General features: G+C 51.0%; 1 protein-coding gene and 1 long non-coding RNA gene across 4 annotated transcripts in view; one reads left to right on the top strand and one right to left on the bottom strand.

Moving 5' to 3' along the window:
* The window catches only part of LOC309350143 (transcription factor COE1-like), a 98,864-nt gene extending 89,014 nt beyond the window's left edge, over positions 1–9,850 (top strand). For 2 of the 3 annotated variants that reach the window (XM_081876838.1, XM_081876836.1), the window contains 5 exons: positions 1,660–1,837; positions 2,961–3,146; positions 4,387–4,575; positions 5,991–6,071; positions 7,453–9,850. In XM_081876838.1, coding sequence (XP_081732964.1) covers positions 1,660–1,837; positions 2,961–3,146; positions 4,387–4,575; positions 5,991–6,064 — 627 coding nt within the window. In that variant the 3' untranslated portion in view covers positions 6,065–6,071; positions 7,453–9,850. The remainder of the gene's footprint in view (positions 1–1,659; positions 1,838–2,960; positions 3,147–4,386; positions 4,576–5,990; positions 6,072–7,452) is intronic. The other variant, XM_081876837.1, reaches the window with a different exon arrangement.
* The window catches only part of LOC309350417, a 128,336-nt gene that overhangs the window by 7,314 nt on the left and 102,932 nt on the right, over positions 1–18,090 (bottom strand). The window lies entirely within an intron of this gene.

Genomic DNA, 18,090 nt, shown 5'->3' with positions numbered 1-18,090 from the left:
TACGAGGGCCTGGCTCTCCAGCCCCACATCTGTTCGTCATTAGGAATTCCAGGGCCGTTAAGTCACGGGCTCAAGGCAGCCCCATCCTCCCCGCACCCCCGTAACTGGGCCCAGCCGGTGCTTTCATGGCTCAGCAGTGGTTAGCACCACCTGCACGGATATTGCTTTGGGCTCGTGGAGGCGTCGGGTCAGGCCATCGGCTGGGAGGCGTTCGACTCCACGATGGGGCCTTGTTTTCCTCCTCGAAATCCCTTGTCGCTCTTCCCTTCCCAGGGCATAAATCTTCCCCCGCTCGCAAACAAAATGGCGGGCCTCAGCTCTCAGCCTGCTCTCCCAGGGGAAACCCGGGCCAGGCTACATGTTACTCTCAGAGCAGGAACAAAGAAGAAGGGGATCCAATCCTGAAGGATGCTGAACCTCCCTCAGAAGCAGGCAGGGAAACCTGGGTGTGTCAGCCAGAAGGAGAAGGAGGATGAGGGCGAAACTAGAATGAAGATGGCGGTCTCTCCTTCCCTTTTTAAGCACTGGTTGGGTGGCCATCTGCCAGGGGTTCTTGAGTCGTGATTCCTGCATTGATCCTTGGGGTCATTCTGCCTTGGTCAGACCTCACCTCAAGTCCTGTGTCCAGTTCTGGACAGCACAGCTTAAGGAGGATATTGACTAGCTTGCAGGTCTGCAGAGGAGGGTGACCAAGTTGGTCAAGGGTCTGGAAACCAAGCCTTAGGAAGAAGGCTTGAGGGAGTTGGTGATGTTTAGCCTGGAGAAGAAGGGACTGGGATGTGATGTGGGGGTTTCATAGATCTTAAGGGCTGTCCCAGGAAAGATGGAACAAGCTTTTTTTCTTCTGCTCCAGAGGGCAGGTGCCAAACCAATGCATTCAATGACAAGAAATAAGAACTTTCTGACAATTAGGGCTGATAGACAGTGGAAAGGTATTCCACAGGAGGTTATGGGCTCTCTTTCCTTGGAGGTTTTTAAGTAGAGGTCAGTTATTCTTTTGTTGACATTCCTGCATTGTAGGGCGTTAAGCTAGATGACCCTCGGGGTCCCTTCCAACTCTACAATTCTATGATTCTATGAGCTTTGGGAGTCCCTTCCAACTCTATGATTCTCTGAAAATCAGTTGCCTCTGGCGCCACCTACTGTTGGGCTCCCAGCTTTCTGCTGTACCTGCTCCCAATGGGCAGCAGCGTTCAAACCAAGTGAAACTGAAAACACGACAGTGATGATGATGCCCATTAGGTCCAGTCGTGGACAACTCTGGGGTTGTGGTGCTCATCTCGTTTTATTGGCCGAGGGAGCTGGCATACAGCTTCTGGGTCATGTGGCCAGCATGACTAAGCCGCTTCTGGCGAACCAGAGCAGCACACAGAAATGCCATTTACCTTCCCGCCGGGGCTGTACCTATTTATCTACTTGCACTTTGAGGTGTTTTCAAACTGCTAGGTTGGCAGGAGCAGGGACTGAACAACAGGAGTTCACCCCGTTGTGGGGATTCGAACCGCCGACCTTCTGATCGGCAAGTCCTAGGCTCTGTGGTTTAACCCACGGCGCCACCCGCGTCCCAATGATGTTCATACATGGACTTATTTGCAATATTAATGCAATTATTCCATCGGTCGGATTGCAAATGTCTGCATTCTCTCCCCTCTCTCCCAGGACATAATTCTGAAGCGAGCGGCGGACATCGCCGAGGCTTTGTACAGCGTCCCGCGCAACCCCAACCAGTTGACCTCGCTGACCGGGAACCATGCCCACTCGGGCATGATGAATGTCAACTCCTTTGGGAGCCAGCTGGCCGTCAACATCAGCGAATCCACCCAGGGCTCAGAGCAAGGTAGGCAGCGGCTGGGCGTCTTCCCTGTGGCTCTCTCATGACCACTCCTGGGAGCCAGCATCAGAGGCCTTCCTTTGAGGACCTTCCACAAGATAAGTCTCAGAGAGGGTGGCAACAAAGGGGTGGCCTTTGCATGTTTTACTATGTTTTTAGACATGCTGGCAGCCACCCGGAGTGGCCGGGGCAACCCAGTCAGATGGGCAGGGTATAAATAAAAAATGATGATGGTGGTGTTGGTGATTGTCTGCTTTGCAAGCAGAAGGTCCCAGGTTCAATCCCTGCCACTTCCAGGTTGTTGTTGTTGTTGTTGTTGTTGTTGTTGTTGTTAGTGGCTATCACCCGCAGTCGCCCTAGCAAGGCTGCCATTATCACCTCTTCATCACCAGGTTATGGCACTCCCAGGCTTATGATGGGGTGTGATGGGTCATTATCTATATCTATATCTAACTGCTATGCAGGAATCACTGGCAGATGCCCCTCCAAACTCTGTTGGTTTCATACCTGAATCTAACATTGTGAGTCAAGGAAGGAAGGAAGGAAGGAAGGAAGGAGGGAGGGAAAAGAGAGGGGAGAGAAAAGGAAGGAAGGGAAGGAGGGAGAGGAGGGGAGAGAAAGATAGATAGGAAGGAAGGAATGGAGAGAGAGGAGAGAAAGATAGAATGAAGGAAGGAGAGGGAGGAAGGAGAAGAAAGAAAAAGAGTGAGGAGAGAAAGATAGATGATAGATATAGATAGATAGATAGATAGATAGATAGATAGATAGGAAAGAGAGAGGGGAAGAAAAGGAAGGAAGGAAGTAGAAGAAGGGAGAGAAAAAGAGAGAGGAGGGAGAGATAGGAAGGAAGGAGAAGAAGGAAGGAAGGAAGGAAGGAAGGAAGGAAGGAAGGAAGGAAGGGAGGGAGGGAAAGAGAGAGGAAGGGAGAAAAGGAAGGGAAAGAAGGAAGGAGAGGAAGGGAGAAAGAGAGAGAAGGGGGAGGGAAAGATAGATAGGAAGGAATGAAGGGAGAGAGAGGAGAGAAAGATAGAAGGAAGGAAGGGGGGGGAGGAAGGAAGGCGAGCAAGGAAGACATCTTAAGATATTTAGTAAACTGAGCAACTATATAACTTCCTGCCCTGCCTTCCAGGGTACACACGCAACACGAGCAGTGTCTCGCCGCGAGGCTATGTCCCCAGCTCCACCCCGCAGCAGAGCAACTACAACACCATCACGTCCAGCATGAACGGCTATGCGGGGAGTGCCATGACCAGCCTGGGGGTCCCGGGGTCCCCCAGCTTCCTCAACGGCTCCACAGCCAACTCCCCCTACGCCAGTAAGTGTCTGCCGCCATTGTGGAAGGGCCGGTCAAGGGTGCCTGGGTAGAGTTTCCCTTTCCTGAGAATCGCAGCTTTGTTTTAAGAAGGCTAAGAGACTAGTCCTCATGGTAGGGGAAGCTGAACCTGGGAACTCCCGGGTGAGGTCCGAGGATAGACGAATCCCTGTCTCTGATTTCTCAGTTTCTCACTTTTCCAATCCTGAATCTAGTTCTCCACATTTTTGCAGCAATTTGTGAAAATTCATCAGACTTTCAGTGTCAATTTGATATCACTGTACTCTTCCCAGCACCAGCTAAAAACATTTTTGTTTAGACAACCCTACCCAGAAATCTAGAAGGGTGGTTTGTTTTTAGTTTATTGCTGACTTTAATTTCTGAAACATTGTAATGGTTCTTTCTTAATAATACTTTTATTGCTTATTCTTTTTTTTTGTAAAGTGCTCTGAGGGTTATTTTCTTTACAATCAAGCAGTATATAAATTTATAAAGTGATTAAAAAAAAATTCACCAAATGTGCACATTTTTGCATGCAATATACACATTTTTGCATGCAATTTCCTCCAATATAATGCTTTTTGGCATGTTGTTTTTGCCAATATATGCTTTTCTTGGTCACACTGCCCTGTGACACACACGTTTTCCCACACATTGCTTCATTGGAGAACTGAGTTGCAAAATTCAGAGAAGTGCCGAATTTTGAATGGTAGCTACATTTCAGTTCCTGCACATTGGTTCGTAGAATCATAGAACTGTAGAATTGGAATGGACCAAGAGAGTCATTTAGGCCAAACCCCTGCAAACTTAATAAATAATAATGATAATGTGCTGGGGGGGAATTTATGGTTTGTTTTATGTTCCTATTTTTAATATGTACAGTCGTACTTCGGTTGTCGAATGCCTTGGCACTATTACATTTCGGCTTCTAAACGATCAAAACCTGGAAGCGAGCGTTCCAGTTTCTGAACGTTGTTTTTTTTTTAAGCCGAACGTCCGATGCGGCTTCTGCTATTGTTTCTGGTGCTCCTGCGCAAGCGGAAGCCGCGTCTTGATTTCCGAATGTTTCGGGAGTTGGACGGACTTCTGGAACGCATTGTGTTCAAAAACCAAGGTACCGCTGTATTTTAGTGTTGTGGGTTCACCATATAAAAAACACAAAGTACAGTCCGATGGGGGTTTACCTCCTCTTGCCCCGGCTCACTCCCGCTGCCAGCTAACCCCGTCCTTCTTTCCACGCCAGTCATGCCCTCCAGCCCGCCTCTGGGGGCTTCGTCCATTGCCAGCTCCTCGACTCCAGGAGGCGTCTTCTCCTTCTCTCCCGTCAACATGATCTCTGCCGTCAAGCAGAAAAGCGCCTTTGCCCCCGTGGTGCGGCCGCAAGCCTCTCCGCCCCCTACCTGCACCAGTGCCAACGGGAACACTCTGCAGGGTGAGCCGTCCGTCTCCTTCGGTGGCAGCTGGGGCACGAAGGGGCGCAAGTCATGGGGGAAGCTGGGGCCATGGGAAAGGAGCGGGTGGGATGTGGCAGGAAGGGCAAGGCGGCCACAGTTTGCCGTGTGGTGGCGGCGGCGGCGGCAACGATGCACCCTGCTCGCTCGTCTCCTCAGCGCAAGGATTTGCACTTCTGCAACAGACTTCCCTCCCCTCTGAATCTGTTCTGGGTCCCCCCACCACCCATCTGGAGGCGATTTGGGAAGCAGGTAGGAGGCACGAGTGAAGGGAGAATGTAAGTAGGAGCTGCTGGATCAGACCAGGGGCCCACCTAGTCCAGCTTCCTCTTCTCACAGTGGACAACCAGATGTGTGTGAAAGTATGCAAGCAGGATCTGTGGTTCCCAGCAACAGGGATTTAGCAGCGTCACTGCCTCTGAGCATAGAAGCACATTAGAGCCGTCCTGATTAGAAGCCATTGGTAGCCTTCACCTCTTCCATGAATTTGTCCCAACCTCTTTTAAAGCCATCCAAGTTGGTGGCCGACACCACTTCCTGTGGGCGGGAGTTCCACAGGCTAACTTTCTCTTATCCATCCCTGAATCTTCTTCCAACCTTCAGCCTCACTGGTTGCCCACAAGTTCTAATGTTAAGGAGAAAGGGAGAAACACTTTTCTCGATCCCCTTTCTCTGTGCCCTGCAAGATTTTATCAACTCCTATCATGTCTAGGGTGTCCCCACAATGCCCTGGAGTTGAGTGCAGGAGGCATGTTGGGGGGAAAGTGGGGATTCTATTGCACCACCGTAAATCCTTGCACTGACAGGCCGACATAGCTGGATACTGCCCAATAATGACAACGTTGATTGCATTCATATTTCCTCCAAGGTAGGTGCCTCCTCTCCCCATTTTATCCTCACGCCGCCCTGCAAGGTGGATTAGGCACTGTGGCTGGCCCAGCGGGCTTCGTGGCAGAGTGAAGATTTGAACCCTGGCCTCCTAGGTCTGGGGCCGGGTTCAACGCTCTAACCGCTACACTGCGCAGCCTGGATGTGCTGCGTCACCTCCTTTGGGCGGGTCAGTGCCACGGCTGCCCTCTTGACAAACATCTTCCTTGGGGACTCAGGAGAGATGCTAGCAAGGGGCTCCCCTAGCTGCCTTCCTGACCGCGTAACGGAGGAATCCTCAGAGTAGAAATTGGGTGGGTGGGTGTTTCTGGGGTGAGGCCCCTTTTACCCAGCAGCAGTTGCTTATGAGGTCAGCCTTGGCCGCAAACTTTCCTCTTCCTTAACTGCCTTTCCTTCTTTGCTTTCTTTCGTCCCACCCCCGTCGTTTTCCTTTTCTTGCTTGCTCTCGCTTCTGCCTCTCTGTCCTTTGCCCGCCCTGCGCCACTGCTTGCCGGGTCCTGCCAACCAGACCAAACCTTTGAGGATTCGGCAGACAAGTTCCACACTCCGTCTCGGTCGCTGCAAGGACTGGCTTATTCCTAATCACACAGTATGTCTCTTCTCTCGTTCTCGCGCCTTGCTCTGTCGGCCTTCCCTCCCTCTTTTCTCTGCTCCTCTTGCCGTGAATGATTACGGCTCCTTAACAGCGACCTTGCGAGGTGGGCCTACCCCTTTTGCTCGCCAAAGGGTAGTACCCACTAACCAGAGGGGTCTCTTGCCACCACACGCTTTCTGCTACATTCTCCCCAAAGAACCAGCCCAGAAAACGTTAATTTCAAAGAGCCAAGTCCACTTAACCCTTACCACCTATGATTATCAAACCAGCAGCCCTGGCGAGACCCCCGACCTGGCTTTTAGCAGGTCTGCTGTCAAGTCAGATTGCTGAGATTGCAGCAAGAATTCTCCTCCGTAAGCAACGGCATTGGCCTGAGGTGCAATTTCCAGCAGGGCCTTTGAGGTGGTGGCTCCTATGGTTTGACGAGGGGCACACGAGCTGTTGCACATGCTCGGTAGAGTTCAGTAGAGAGGGATCTCCCGCTCACCTGGCTCGACAGGCGCAAAGGAAGATCGCCTTCTCTCTTCTGACTGCCACCGTTCAAACCAGGGAGATCGGAAAGTGGTATGATTCTCATCCTTGCTTGGCAGGACGATGCAGATGGCTGGCTTTGCCACCTGGTCAGATGCATGCCGCGGTAAGTTGCCCCTTGCTACAAAGCCGTCGGCCTTCAGACCGCATCTCAGATGCTGCCCAAACCCCAAAGGGTCTACGGCACCAGGTCTTCACCAACCTGGTGCCCTCTGGATACTGTTGGACTACAACTCCCATCAGGAGAGCACCGGGTTTGCACAAGCAATTTCACACATGTAAAAAGGCTCTGTGTGCTTAGGGGTCCCATCAGGGGTGAGGAACCTGCTGCCATCACCGACACGGCAGGACTACAACCCTGCTAATGCTTGACCGTTGACCATATTGACTTGGAATGATGGGAACTGGAGTACAACCTTTATGTATTATTATATCCCACTGGGGCTACGTTCCCGGGATCGGGCCGGAAGCCAAAACCGCTCATAGTCAAAACACACTGGGCGCAAGGGCGGTTGGGATTGCCGAAATCTTTTTTCCTCGATTCCCGCCCTCTTTTTATTTTTATTTTGCCAGGCGTGCATGCACAAATACTTTTTGGGTTTTCCCTTCCCTGTTTTATGCCCACAACAACCCTGTGAGGTAGGCTAGCGTGAGAGGCAGTGTTTGCCCCCCAAAGTCACACCCAGTTAGCTTCATGGCTGAGCTTGCTGGTCTCCCAGTCCAACGCTCTGAGCACTACACCGCGCTGCCTGGAAGGGCTGCAGGTTCCTCGCCCTTTGTCTACAGCGTGGCTCAGCTGGTGACATGGCCGCAGAACGTGACGCTTCTCTCCTTTGCTTTCCAGCGTTGTCGGGTCTCATCGTTCCGCCCATGTGATCGGGAAACGGAGGATGGGCTGGAAGGAGGGACCAACAGACTGGCGCTAACCCAGACCCTTGGACTTGGAAGGGTGTGGGCCCTGCTCAATGCGTTCCTGGAGCACACGTCTCCCCACCCCCAGCTCCTTCCAACCCGGCTGCGGGATTTCAAGGAGGCTCCCCCTTCTGGTGGGAGGCTGCAGTGCAGCGGGGCAAGCACTGGGAAGTGATGCTCACTCATCTGCTACCAGGAGATGCCCAGCCACAAACTGGGGGCGCAGATACAATTTTTGGGGAGAGGTGTTTGAGGGGGTTTCAGCACTGCCATCCTTCCTTTACCCCGCCCTCCTGCAACATTCCTCGCAGCTTTGGTTAAAGAATCGGGAGCAAAGCCCGCCCACACCGTCCCCTCACCTAGGTCGCCCCCCCCCCTCAGGTAGATTTGCTCTCAGCAAAGAGTCTTAGCCAGAGAGGGTCTCCCTTTGGAATCTGGACCCTGAGCATCAGCCCTGCGCACCAGGACTCCTGGGTCCTCCTTCTCACTATTCTTAAATTGTCGCTCCCGTGGCCTTGGGTGTGGACACCAGGAAATGATTTGGCAAGAGGGGGTGGTCTTTCCTATGCTTCGGGGGGCTTCCATCTCTGCTCCAAAGCAAGCTGGTTCACGTTACGCCCCTGGCCAAACCAGAGATTGCTTTCCGGCAAGGGGGAAGAGAGCCTGCGTTCCAAACAGCGACGCTGCCTTTCCCTTTTCTAAACCCCCACCTTGCAGCGCGCAGGCCCTATCAGTCATCCAGCACAGAAAAACCTGGGTGCTGGAGGACCTCGCTGTGGGCAAAGCCTTTGGGGCTCACCACTCCATCGCATCACCCGAAAGGTGTATCTGTGTATCCCTTGTCAACCGCAACTGCTAGCCAGCCTCCTCTTCACATGTGTCTTAATCTGTAGGTTTGGGGGCTAAGCAGCCCCTTCTAACTGGACACATGTGAAGAACGCTGCCAACTTTCCCCCTTCCGCCCAGATCTTGGCCATGTGTTGCTCATCTTCTTCCCAGGCATTCCAGATGTTGAAATGCCCACCCACGCATCCCCCAGAGAGAGTTTCTCCTTCGCTCCCTTCCGCCTCGCCCCATCGAGGCAGGAAGGGCCGCCATCTCCCGATTCCTGAAACCAGAAAGGGCTTGAAAGGCCAAATCCTTCTAAATTGACGTGCTCTTGGGCGGGGTGAATGGCAGGAGCCTTCGTGGGGACAACCGGCTTCTCTGTCGAGAAGTACTGGCCGGTGCATGAGGGTGGGCTCAGAGCTCTAATGTTTTGCAAGCTCGTGGATCGGGGGGATCACATGGCAAGACCCCATTCCGGTCCCACCTCCCCTGGGATCCAGTAGCTGATAGGAAGCTGCCTTGTACCAAGAGAGAGCACAGATACACTTGGCTCTGGTGGGACCTTCTACATGCAAGGCAGGTGTCCTGGCCCTCAGCATCATTGATAGTGGCAGGGACTTTCCAGGGCTTCAGGCAAGGATCCCTCCCTTGCAGGTGGGAGATGGGACCTTCTACATGCAAGGCAGGTGTCCTGGCCCTGAGCCAAGGCCCAACCAGTGAGCCGCAGTAGCTCTGGAGTGGTGCCGCAGTTTGTGGCTTGCGGGAAATATTTTTCCACCTGGCATAATGCTTAAGAGACAGCCCTGTAGGAGCAGAAAGTGAGGAGGGAGTAGGCAGTGTAGACGATTCTTGGAGGAAGAGCACAGGCGTCGTCTCTCCAAGCCCTGGACTCACAGTTCACGTGAATGTCTCCCCATAGGGGACCCACCCCCAACCCGTCATAGAATTGTAGAGTTGGAAGGGACCTGGGGGTCATCTAGTCCAACCCCCTGCAATACCCCAGAATACCGCTCCCCTGGTAACCCAGAGCCTGCTTTCTTCTCCCAGGAGCAGAGAAGGTGTTAGGATAGCCCTGGTGCCCACGGAAAGTGTTCCTCAGCTGTGGTCACATCAACACTCGTATCTCACTTTAAGAGTCCTGGCTTCCCCCAAAAAATATTCCTGGGAACTGTAGTTTTGTTACGGGCATGTAGGGCAGTAAGGAAACCCTGGATAAACTACAGTTCATGGGATTTTGGGGGCGGAAAGCCACGATTCTCTAAAGTGGTATAAGAGGGCTTTAAATTCATGGCGTGGCCGCAACCAAAATCTACGCTTTAAACTTCTGCCTGGTTGTCTTATCTGTGTTCCCCTATAAGGAACCACAGGAATTTTAGATTGTTGAGGGGAAAACATAGTAGATATACTCTGTTTTGAGATTCCCCAGCCTCTCCTCAGAGAACTGCCGATCCCTGAGGAGAGGGAATGGCTATGAAACTGGTTTAAAGAGTAGACTAGACGCCAAGCCTAAACTTGCCTGTGGACAGCACAGAAATTGAGAATTTGGCGTTGCCTCAGCAAACACTCCCCTGATCCCAGATTTGCTAATTTGGCGGGGGATTTGGGGGTGTTTGAGGGTGTGGGAACTCCTTTGCCGAACCCCCACAAATGCTTCCCCCCCCCCGATGGGCTGGTTTTCAGCTTCAAACCTGGATGGAAAGGAATGAGATATCAGGGATTGCGCCCAACTTTAGCGGGGAGCCTTTTTTCCTGGGGGAGACTCAGCAAGCGTGGGACGAAGAGCTAAGCACCTTCTCATCCTATGAAATGATTCTTCCCACCCTGCTGCACTGGCATTGCAAGGCAAACACGGGTGCCCACCCAACCTGGTTCGGCACCCAAAGCCGCTCCCCTGGAAAACTGGGCGCCCACCATGTTGTTTCCACGCTAAGGCCCCTGGAAAACTCACACTGGCATTAGTTGTCAGTCCCTTTCCCCCTCGGCAGCCACAACGATTTCAGGACGTGCCTTTCCATGTTCGGAAAATGGCCTTCAGGAGGGCTTCGTTCCTATTTCCCATTTCACCTTTTCCTCCTTCGTTTTCTTTTCAACCACCCGAGCAATCTCAAGCCCATACGAAATGCCGGTACACTGTTTTTTGCATATCTTTTTTTTATATCTATATAAAAAACCCTCTCCCTTTCTTTTTTTAAAGCAACAAAAATACAGTCCTGTGTTGATGTTTTTACACACACTTCTTTTCTTTTTTGTAAAAAGAGAATTAGAGTTTTAAAAAACTGGGGCGCAATCCAGCAGAGCGCTCTCTGGCCCCAGCCCCGCTAAAAACGAGGCGCTGTGTTCATGCCAACGGAGCTGTGGTCAGGGAGCTTCCTGCTGCCTCGCCCCCCTAGCTTTTCAGGCGAATCTTCTCTCGGCCTCCCGCAGTTATTTTTCTAGCATTATTTCCAAGTGGGAAGGAGGGGATCAAACTTTTGTAAATAAAGATTATGGGGGAAGAAGAGCCCCGGATGCTGGGCTTGCAGACCACCGCCTCGCCGGGGGCTTGTTCTCTCTCTGTGTATTTATCTTTGTCGTACGGAGAATCCTTCTCCTGTTTCATGTTTCCTTTGTATTTTTTTTATTATTGTTTTTAATTTTTAATTTTATTTTCTACATTGTCCGTTGTGTGTCCTGTGACGGCTGTTGTACAATAGCAATGTTGATAAATGCCCGGCTGCACTGTTTTTCAATGTAAGCACATGTCAATCAACTACGACTTTCATTTCTTAGGATATGGGCGCTCTCGAGTTGAAAGATTTGCACCTTCTTCCCCCACCTCTCAAGTTCTAAGGTCAGAGTGGTCCTTATCCTCACCCCACCGCCACTTTCCTCCCTTAAATACTGTTTCAACTTGGATTTCTTTAGAGGTAAAGTTAAAGAGACCCCTGACCATTAGGTCCAGTCGTGACCGACTCTGGGGTTGTGGTGCTCATCTCGCTCTGTAGGCTGAGGGAGCTGGCGTACAGCTTCCAGGTCATGTGGCCAGCATGACTTAAGCCGCTTCTGGCGAATCAGAGCAGCGCACGGAAATGCCGTTTACCTTCCCGCCGGAGCGGTACCTATTTATCTACTTGTACTTTGTGCTTTCGAACTGCTAGGTTGGCAGGAGCAGGGACCGAGCAACAGGAGCTCACCTTGTCACGGGGATTCGAACCACCGACCTTCTGATCAGCAAGTCCTAGCTCTGTGGTTTAACCCACAGCGCCACCCCCTCTGCCGACCTGGTGCCTTCCAGGTGTTTTGAACTACAACTCCCAGCAGCCCCACAAGTTTCACACGCTGTGTGTTGGAATACACACATCCTGTACAGGAGGAGCTGAAGGGCAGTGTTGCCAACTTGAATCAAATATTGGGGAGGCCTAGGTAGGCCCCATTCTGCATAATTGATCATATGATACAACACACACACACACACACACACACACACACACACACTATTTGAATGGAAATGTCCATCAACTTTTGGGGGCCCTAAAATATTTTATTGGAGGGCTTAAGACCCTTCGGCCCCTAGGAGTTGGCTCCGATGCCAGGGTGCCTTGAAAATGTTTGCCCTCCTCTGTCAGATGAATTCACCACTTTGCATGTAAAGGAGATGTACTACGTCTGAGCTATATCCCATCCCCAAAGAAACACTTCCCTATAACTCTAAACATTCCAAGTTGACTAGAAAACGAGGGTGTGCATTTGCTTGGGATGAAACCTGAACCAGAACAGGAGCTTCAGAGAAATTCTGGGATTTTATTTCTGGGTGAAGTCAAACCGGAGAGCCCCCAAAGTGCCTTGGCATCTCAGACACACACAAAACCCACGCCACCGGCAAGCGTCTGCTAAAACTGAGCTAATGTCTCTTCAGCTCGCCATATAAGCAAAACTCCCCATTATAAGGGGAGGGAGAGTTGCACTGCGATTTGACAGGTCTAGTTTTTAATCAAAGGGAATTATTTTATCTGGAGATTCCGGTTCTTGGTGCTTTTGGCGGTGGGGAGCAGTGGGTGCTTTTATAGTTCTCTCAGCCCACCCCCTGAAAAGAGAGAGAAAGGAATAAACTTTTAAGGATGCCTAGCACAAGAAATGGAACTGACGCATCTGCTATTTGGCAGGTTTCTTGCCTAGGGGGACCTCTCTTATGTCTGCTGTTGTCCAACCCACAAAAATGCTGGGGGCAATGATTGTTTACTCTGTATCCTCCCCTAAAACTGTAAAGGCTGCCCTGGTGCAAAAAGACCGCTGCATTTATTCTAAAATTTGGCAGGAGTCAACCAACTCTCAGAGGCATCTACCATGCCTGCAAATCCCATCTACTACAGTCCAGTCTATATAAAATTGTAAAGGTGCCCAGCACAAAAACTGCTACACGGCTTGGCAACTTGGCAGACTTAATCCATTACGGAATGGTCCCTTTGCTTGTAAATTTCATCCACTTCTTACAGAACAAAAAAAAGACAGGTTCTGATTTCCCAACAGCCAACTGTGGCGAATGAGGATTTGCCCCACTTTCCCCCAAAGTGAACTCAGACCCTGAGCTCAATCCAGTGCTTTGGACTGAAGTGAGCTGTTTTCTGTAGTGCCGAATCGGGACCCAAACCAAATCTTCTGCTCTCTAAAGTGGAGGGTTGTGTTTCTCAATGTCAGAAGCAATAACTATCCTGTTCAGACCTTGGGAATATGCAAACATACCCCCATCTCCAAATTCTCAATCTAATCTGGTTTATGTCCTGCTTGCCCGTCGTGATTTGTAGGCTAGGACAATGAAGGTCTTTGGCCAAGCCAGACGTCAAAGACTCGTGGAATTGTAGAGTGGGAAAAGTTCCCCGCGGGTCATTAGTCAAACTGCCAGCAATGCAGGAATCGCAACTAAAGGAGCCCTGACCAATGGCTATCCAAACTCTGTTTAAAATCCTCCAGTGAATTAAAAAGGTCTCCGATGAAGGAGAATTCACCACCTTCCAAAAGCGGAATCAGATGCAGACTTGATCCCAGTTCTTCACCCACCAACCTGCACTGTCCCTCAAAATGGATTGCTGACTAGGATTGACAAACGACAAGGGAGGTGGGAATAGTATGTGTGTTCAACAGCAATTTTAAAACACACACACAGACAGACAGACAGACACACACACACACACACACACACACACACGTTGCAGGTAAAGTTTCCACAATGAGAGAAACATGATTACCTGAGAAAGTCTGCACATCAAGCCTCTGTTTAAAGGCACAGGAGCATGGGCTGCTTAAAAAGTTGGCAACCCATCTGGGTCATTCCTCTCCCCAGCAATTCTACAGAGCAGTTGCGGATGCTTGGCAGCTGATTCATGTTCCCACCACACCCACACGAGTCAGAGGGTGGTGGATGGAAGTAATTTACTACGTATGTGTGTGGACAAAGGCATGTCCCACTTGAGCTGAGGTCGAGGCCTGGGCTCAGCCAATTGGAAGGTTCCGGAAGGCCAGCGGAGAAGCCGCGAGATGGAGTGGGTGTGGGAGAGGTCCAGAGAGCGAGAGAGAAGATCCAGCCGCGAAACGGGCCTGGCAAAGGAGCCTGCCAGCTGGGTGGGGTCCAGAGAGCACACTGGTGGTAGCCAATGGTCGAGGAAGCCATTGCCAGCATTGCACAAAATTGGAGGGTGGCCTGTGCCTCAGTTACGCTGTGTGGTGTTGGCACAAAGGGAAGGTTCAAGATGTCTTATGGCAGACTTGACCAACCTGGTGCCTGGACTGCAGCTCCCATTAACCTGGAGCTGATGGGAATTGTAGTTCAAAACACCTTGCAAGGGGCAGCAGGTTAGGAAGGCTATTTCTTGTGGATGAGAAGCAAGTCAGAAGAACGCCAGAAGAGCCAGCTGGATCGGGACAGACCCTCCAAGTGTCCCTGTTTTCCAGTCCCAGTTTTACAGGAACTGTCCTGGTTTCTGATTTGATTCCAGAATGTCCCACCTTTCCCTAGGATGTCCTTATTTTAAACTGGAGAAATGTGACTGGAGTCATGTGACCCCCCCCCCCAAGCCATCTGAAGGCAGCCCTGTATAGGGAAGTTTTTTTAATGTTTAATGTTTTATTATGTTTTGATATATCTTGGACGGCGCCCAGAGTGACTGGGGCAACCCAGTCACATGGGCTGGGTATAAATAGTAAAATAATATGACGGTGGTACCTCGGGTTAAGAACTTAATTCATTCTGGAGGTCCGTCCTTAACCTGAAACTGTTCTTAACCTGAAACACCACTTTAACTAATAGGGCCTCCCGCTGCTGCCGCACTGCCAGAGCACGATTTCTGTTCTCATCCTGAAGCAAAGTTCTTAAACCGAGGTAATATTTCTGGGTTAGCCAAGTCTGTAACCTGAAGCGCCTGTAACCTGAAGCGTATGTAACCCGAGGTACCACTGAATTAAGGAACAGGTAAAGGTAAAGGGACCCCTGACCATTAGGTCCAGTCGCGGACGACTCTGGGGTTGCGGCGCTCATCTCGCTTTATTGGCCGAGGGGGCCGGCGTACAGCTTCCGGGTCAGCATGACTAAGCCACTTCTGGCGAACCAGAGCAGCGCACGGAAATGCCGTTTACCTTCCCGCTGGAGCAGTACCTATTTATCTACTTGCACTTTGACGTGCTTTCGAACTGCTAGGTTGGCAGGAGCAGGGACCGAGCAACGGGAGCTCACCCCATTGCGGGGATTCGAACTGCCGACCTTCTGATCAGCAAGTCCTAGGCTCTGTGGTTTAACCCACAGCGCTACCCTCTCCCATTAAGGAATAGTTCATCCCTATTTTCATCACAGAAATGTTGGAGGGTATGCAATGGCTGCTCTTGTCCAGCATGCTGTTCTCACAGTGGCCAAGCAGATCCCCCAAACAGAAACCGGCAAGCAGGATTTGAACACAGGAGCAACACAGCTTCCAGCAAGCATTATTCAGAAGCCTTGCTGCCTCCAACTGTGGAATCAGGGCAGAGCCATCCTGGCTAATAGCCATCACTCATTCTCTCCTCCTCCAGGAATTTGTCCGATCCTCTTTTCGAGGCATCCAGAGTAAGGGGGCAGGCCAGGAATAGGAGGTTGCTTCTTCCTGCCACTTTAGCTGTGTTTTCACAGCTGGTGTGTCCCTGGCTCCGCTTCAGCAGTAAAAGTGCCTTGGCAGAGCAGTTTCCAGTCGACAGATGGAGACGTCATTCTTGGCCACAACAACGGAGCCAGAAAACACCTCGTGTGGTTAGGACAGGGGAGGTAGCACAGGGGCTTGGAATGGTCTTTTTTCCAGCAAGCAAGATTGGATCCCATGTTTGTAAGTGAGTGCATGTGCTCAGGGGATGTTCTTGCTCATGGATAGAATCATAGAATTGCAGAGCGGCAAGGGACCCGCAGTAGACATCTAGCCCAACCCCTACAATGAAGGAATCACAGCTAAAAAATCCCTGACAGGTGGCCACCCAACCTCAGCTTAAAAACCTCCAAGGAAGGAGAGTCCACCATCTTGCAAGATACTCCGTTTCAAGCAGCTCTTATTGCGTGGCACTCCCCCCCCCCCCCGCCCGTGGAAATAATGACACATGACACAATTATTAAGGTTAATGGGCTAAATAAGGCCACAACTTTATTGGTTACAGGTGATGAGCAGTATTGGCTTAGGCATTGGTCCTAACTGACTATATCCGACTTCAGCCCGTCCGCTTGAAGTCGAGGAAGGGTTAACCACCAGTAGGGGGAGTCCTGCTGATGCGCATCAACTAGGAACTCCCTCGGGGTCACCGCTAGGGGGCGTGCCTTAGGCCCTCACCTCCCCAGGCTTTGGACAGGGCCACGCCCCCCGGAATCCTTTACTGGACTACCCTTCAGTATGTGGGGCAGGTGATGGCGCTACCTCCCCTCTTCCATCTACAGAACTATACCAATGCCTAACCGCCAATACCCAGAAAGTTGTGGCGATTTGCTATGAGGTAGGCGGAAACCAAGTGGCTGGTGCCAATTTGCCAAGTGGAAAAATTCCTACCAGGCCCCTCAATGGCAACCAACCAAGGTCCATAGCAAGATCAAAGAATGAAAACCTTAAAGGGTGGGAGGGTGGGAAACAGGAACAGCTGGTAGGCGGCAAAAGAGGGAGATCCCTGGCTGCGTCCTCCTTTAAATAAGGCAGGCCACACCCCCAAAGCCAGCCAATTGGCTGGTCGGGAGATTATGCGGCCGGGAATCCCCCTAGCCGCCGTGCGTGTGGTGGGGCCATAAAGCCCGTAACTCCACCTCCTCCAAAGGGCAGAAGTGGCTCTGTCAGAAAGTTCTTCCTAATGTCTAGTTGGGTTCTGCCTTATTGTCCTCAAATCCATTGGATCGGTTCCTGCCCTCTGGAGCAGCAGAAAACAAGCTTGCTCCATCTTCCCTGGGACAGACCTTGAGAAATCTAAAGATGGCTCTCATAGCTCCTCCCAGTCTCGTCTTTTCCAGGCTAAACATTCCCAACTCCCTCCATTGTTCATCCTAAGGCTTGGTTTCCAGACCCTTGATCATCTTGGTTGCCCTCCTTTGCACACATTCCAGCTGTGAATAATCTCCTTAAATTGTGGTGACCAGAACTGGACACAGGGCTCCAGGTGTGGTCAGACCAAGGCAGAATAGAGTGGGACTATTACCGTATTTTTCGCTCCATAAGACGCACTTTTTTCCTCCTAAAAAGGAAGGGGAAATGTCTGTGCATCTTATGGAGTGAATGCCTATGGATAGCGGTGGGATCCTGCTGCAGTCGTGAGTGGAGGATCCATGGCTCCCCTTCCTTCCCTCCTCTGTGGCTCGCTTTGAAGCAGTAAAGTGGGAGAGGAGCCGCTTCCATGAGAGGAGGCTGCTGGGGTTCCTGTGTCGGGTCCATCCGGGGCATGCTGCCTCCTTGAGCGCACATGCTAAAGACACATACAGCTCCTGTCCCTTTCACTCTCACTCTGATATACCAGTAGTTTATTAAATAGTTTAGTACAACATTTGATTCAGAATATTCCCCCCCCCCCCCGTTTTCCTCCTCTGAAAACTAGGTGCGTCTTATGGTCGGATGCATCTTCTAGAACGAAAAATACGGTACTTCCCTTGATCTGATTGCTAGACTTCTGTTCATGCAGCCCATATATGCATTACCTTTCCTTGCTACTGTAACACACTGACTCATCAGTGAGTTGACAGACAGTGACTTGGGGACATGAGAGCGTGCTTGACATCTGTCATGCAATGTCGCCAACTATGAAGGGAAGCATTCGAAAGAAGCCTTGTTGTCATAGATTGCAGCAAAGCACTTGGTAAGATAGTTCAGCTCTCCCACAAACTCCGAATCTGGGCCTTGTGCTCAAATTCACCCTCACATTAACTCAACTGTTTTGCACATTGAAGCCAACTTTTGTAGAATCATAGAGCTGTAGAGTTGGAAGGGACCACGAGGGTCATCTAGTCCAACCCCGTGCAATGCAGGAATCTTTTGCCCAATGTGGGGCTTGAACCCACAACCCTGAGATTAAGAGTCTCATGCTCTACAGACTGTGCAACCTGAATGGCAAGAGACCTCAGAGCTAAGGTTTTGCAAGGGGGCAGGTCTCCCCCTCAAAAAAAAATGGGGGGAATGGAATGTACCATGTGGGAATTTAATATATATAAACAGCATGCAAAAAGTCAAGAACGATGGCTGCATGCCTGCTTTCTCCTACGTTGACAAATAGGACACAGTAATTGGTC

The sequence above is a fragment of the Podarcis erhardii genome (genome assembly GCF_964252035.2).
Source record: "Podarcis erhardii genome assembly, chromosome: 9".
Taxonomy (NCBI): Eukaryota; Metazoa; Chordata; class Lepidosauria; order Squamata; family Lacertidae; genus Podarcis; species Podarcis erhardii.
The sequence above is the reverse complement of the archived record's forward strand: the minus strand, read 5'-3'. Positions and strand labels throughout refer to the sequence as shown.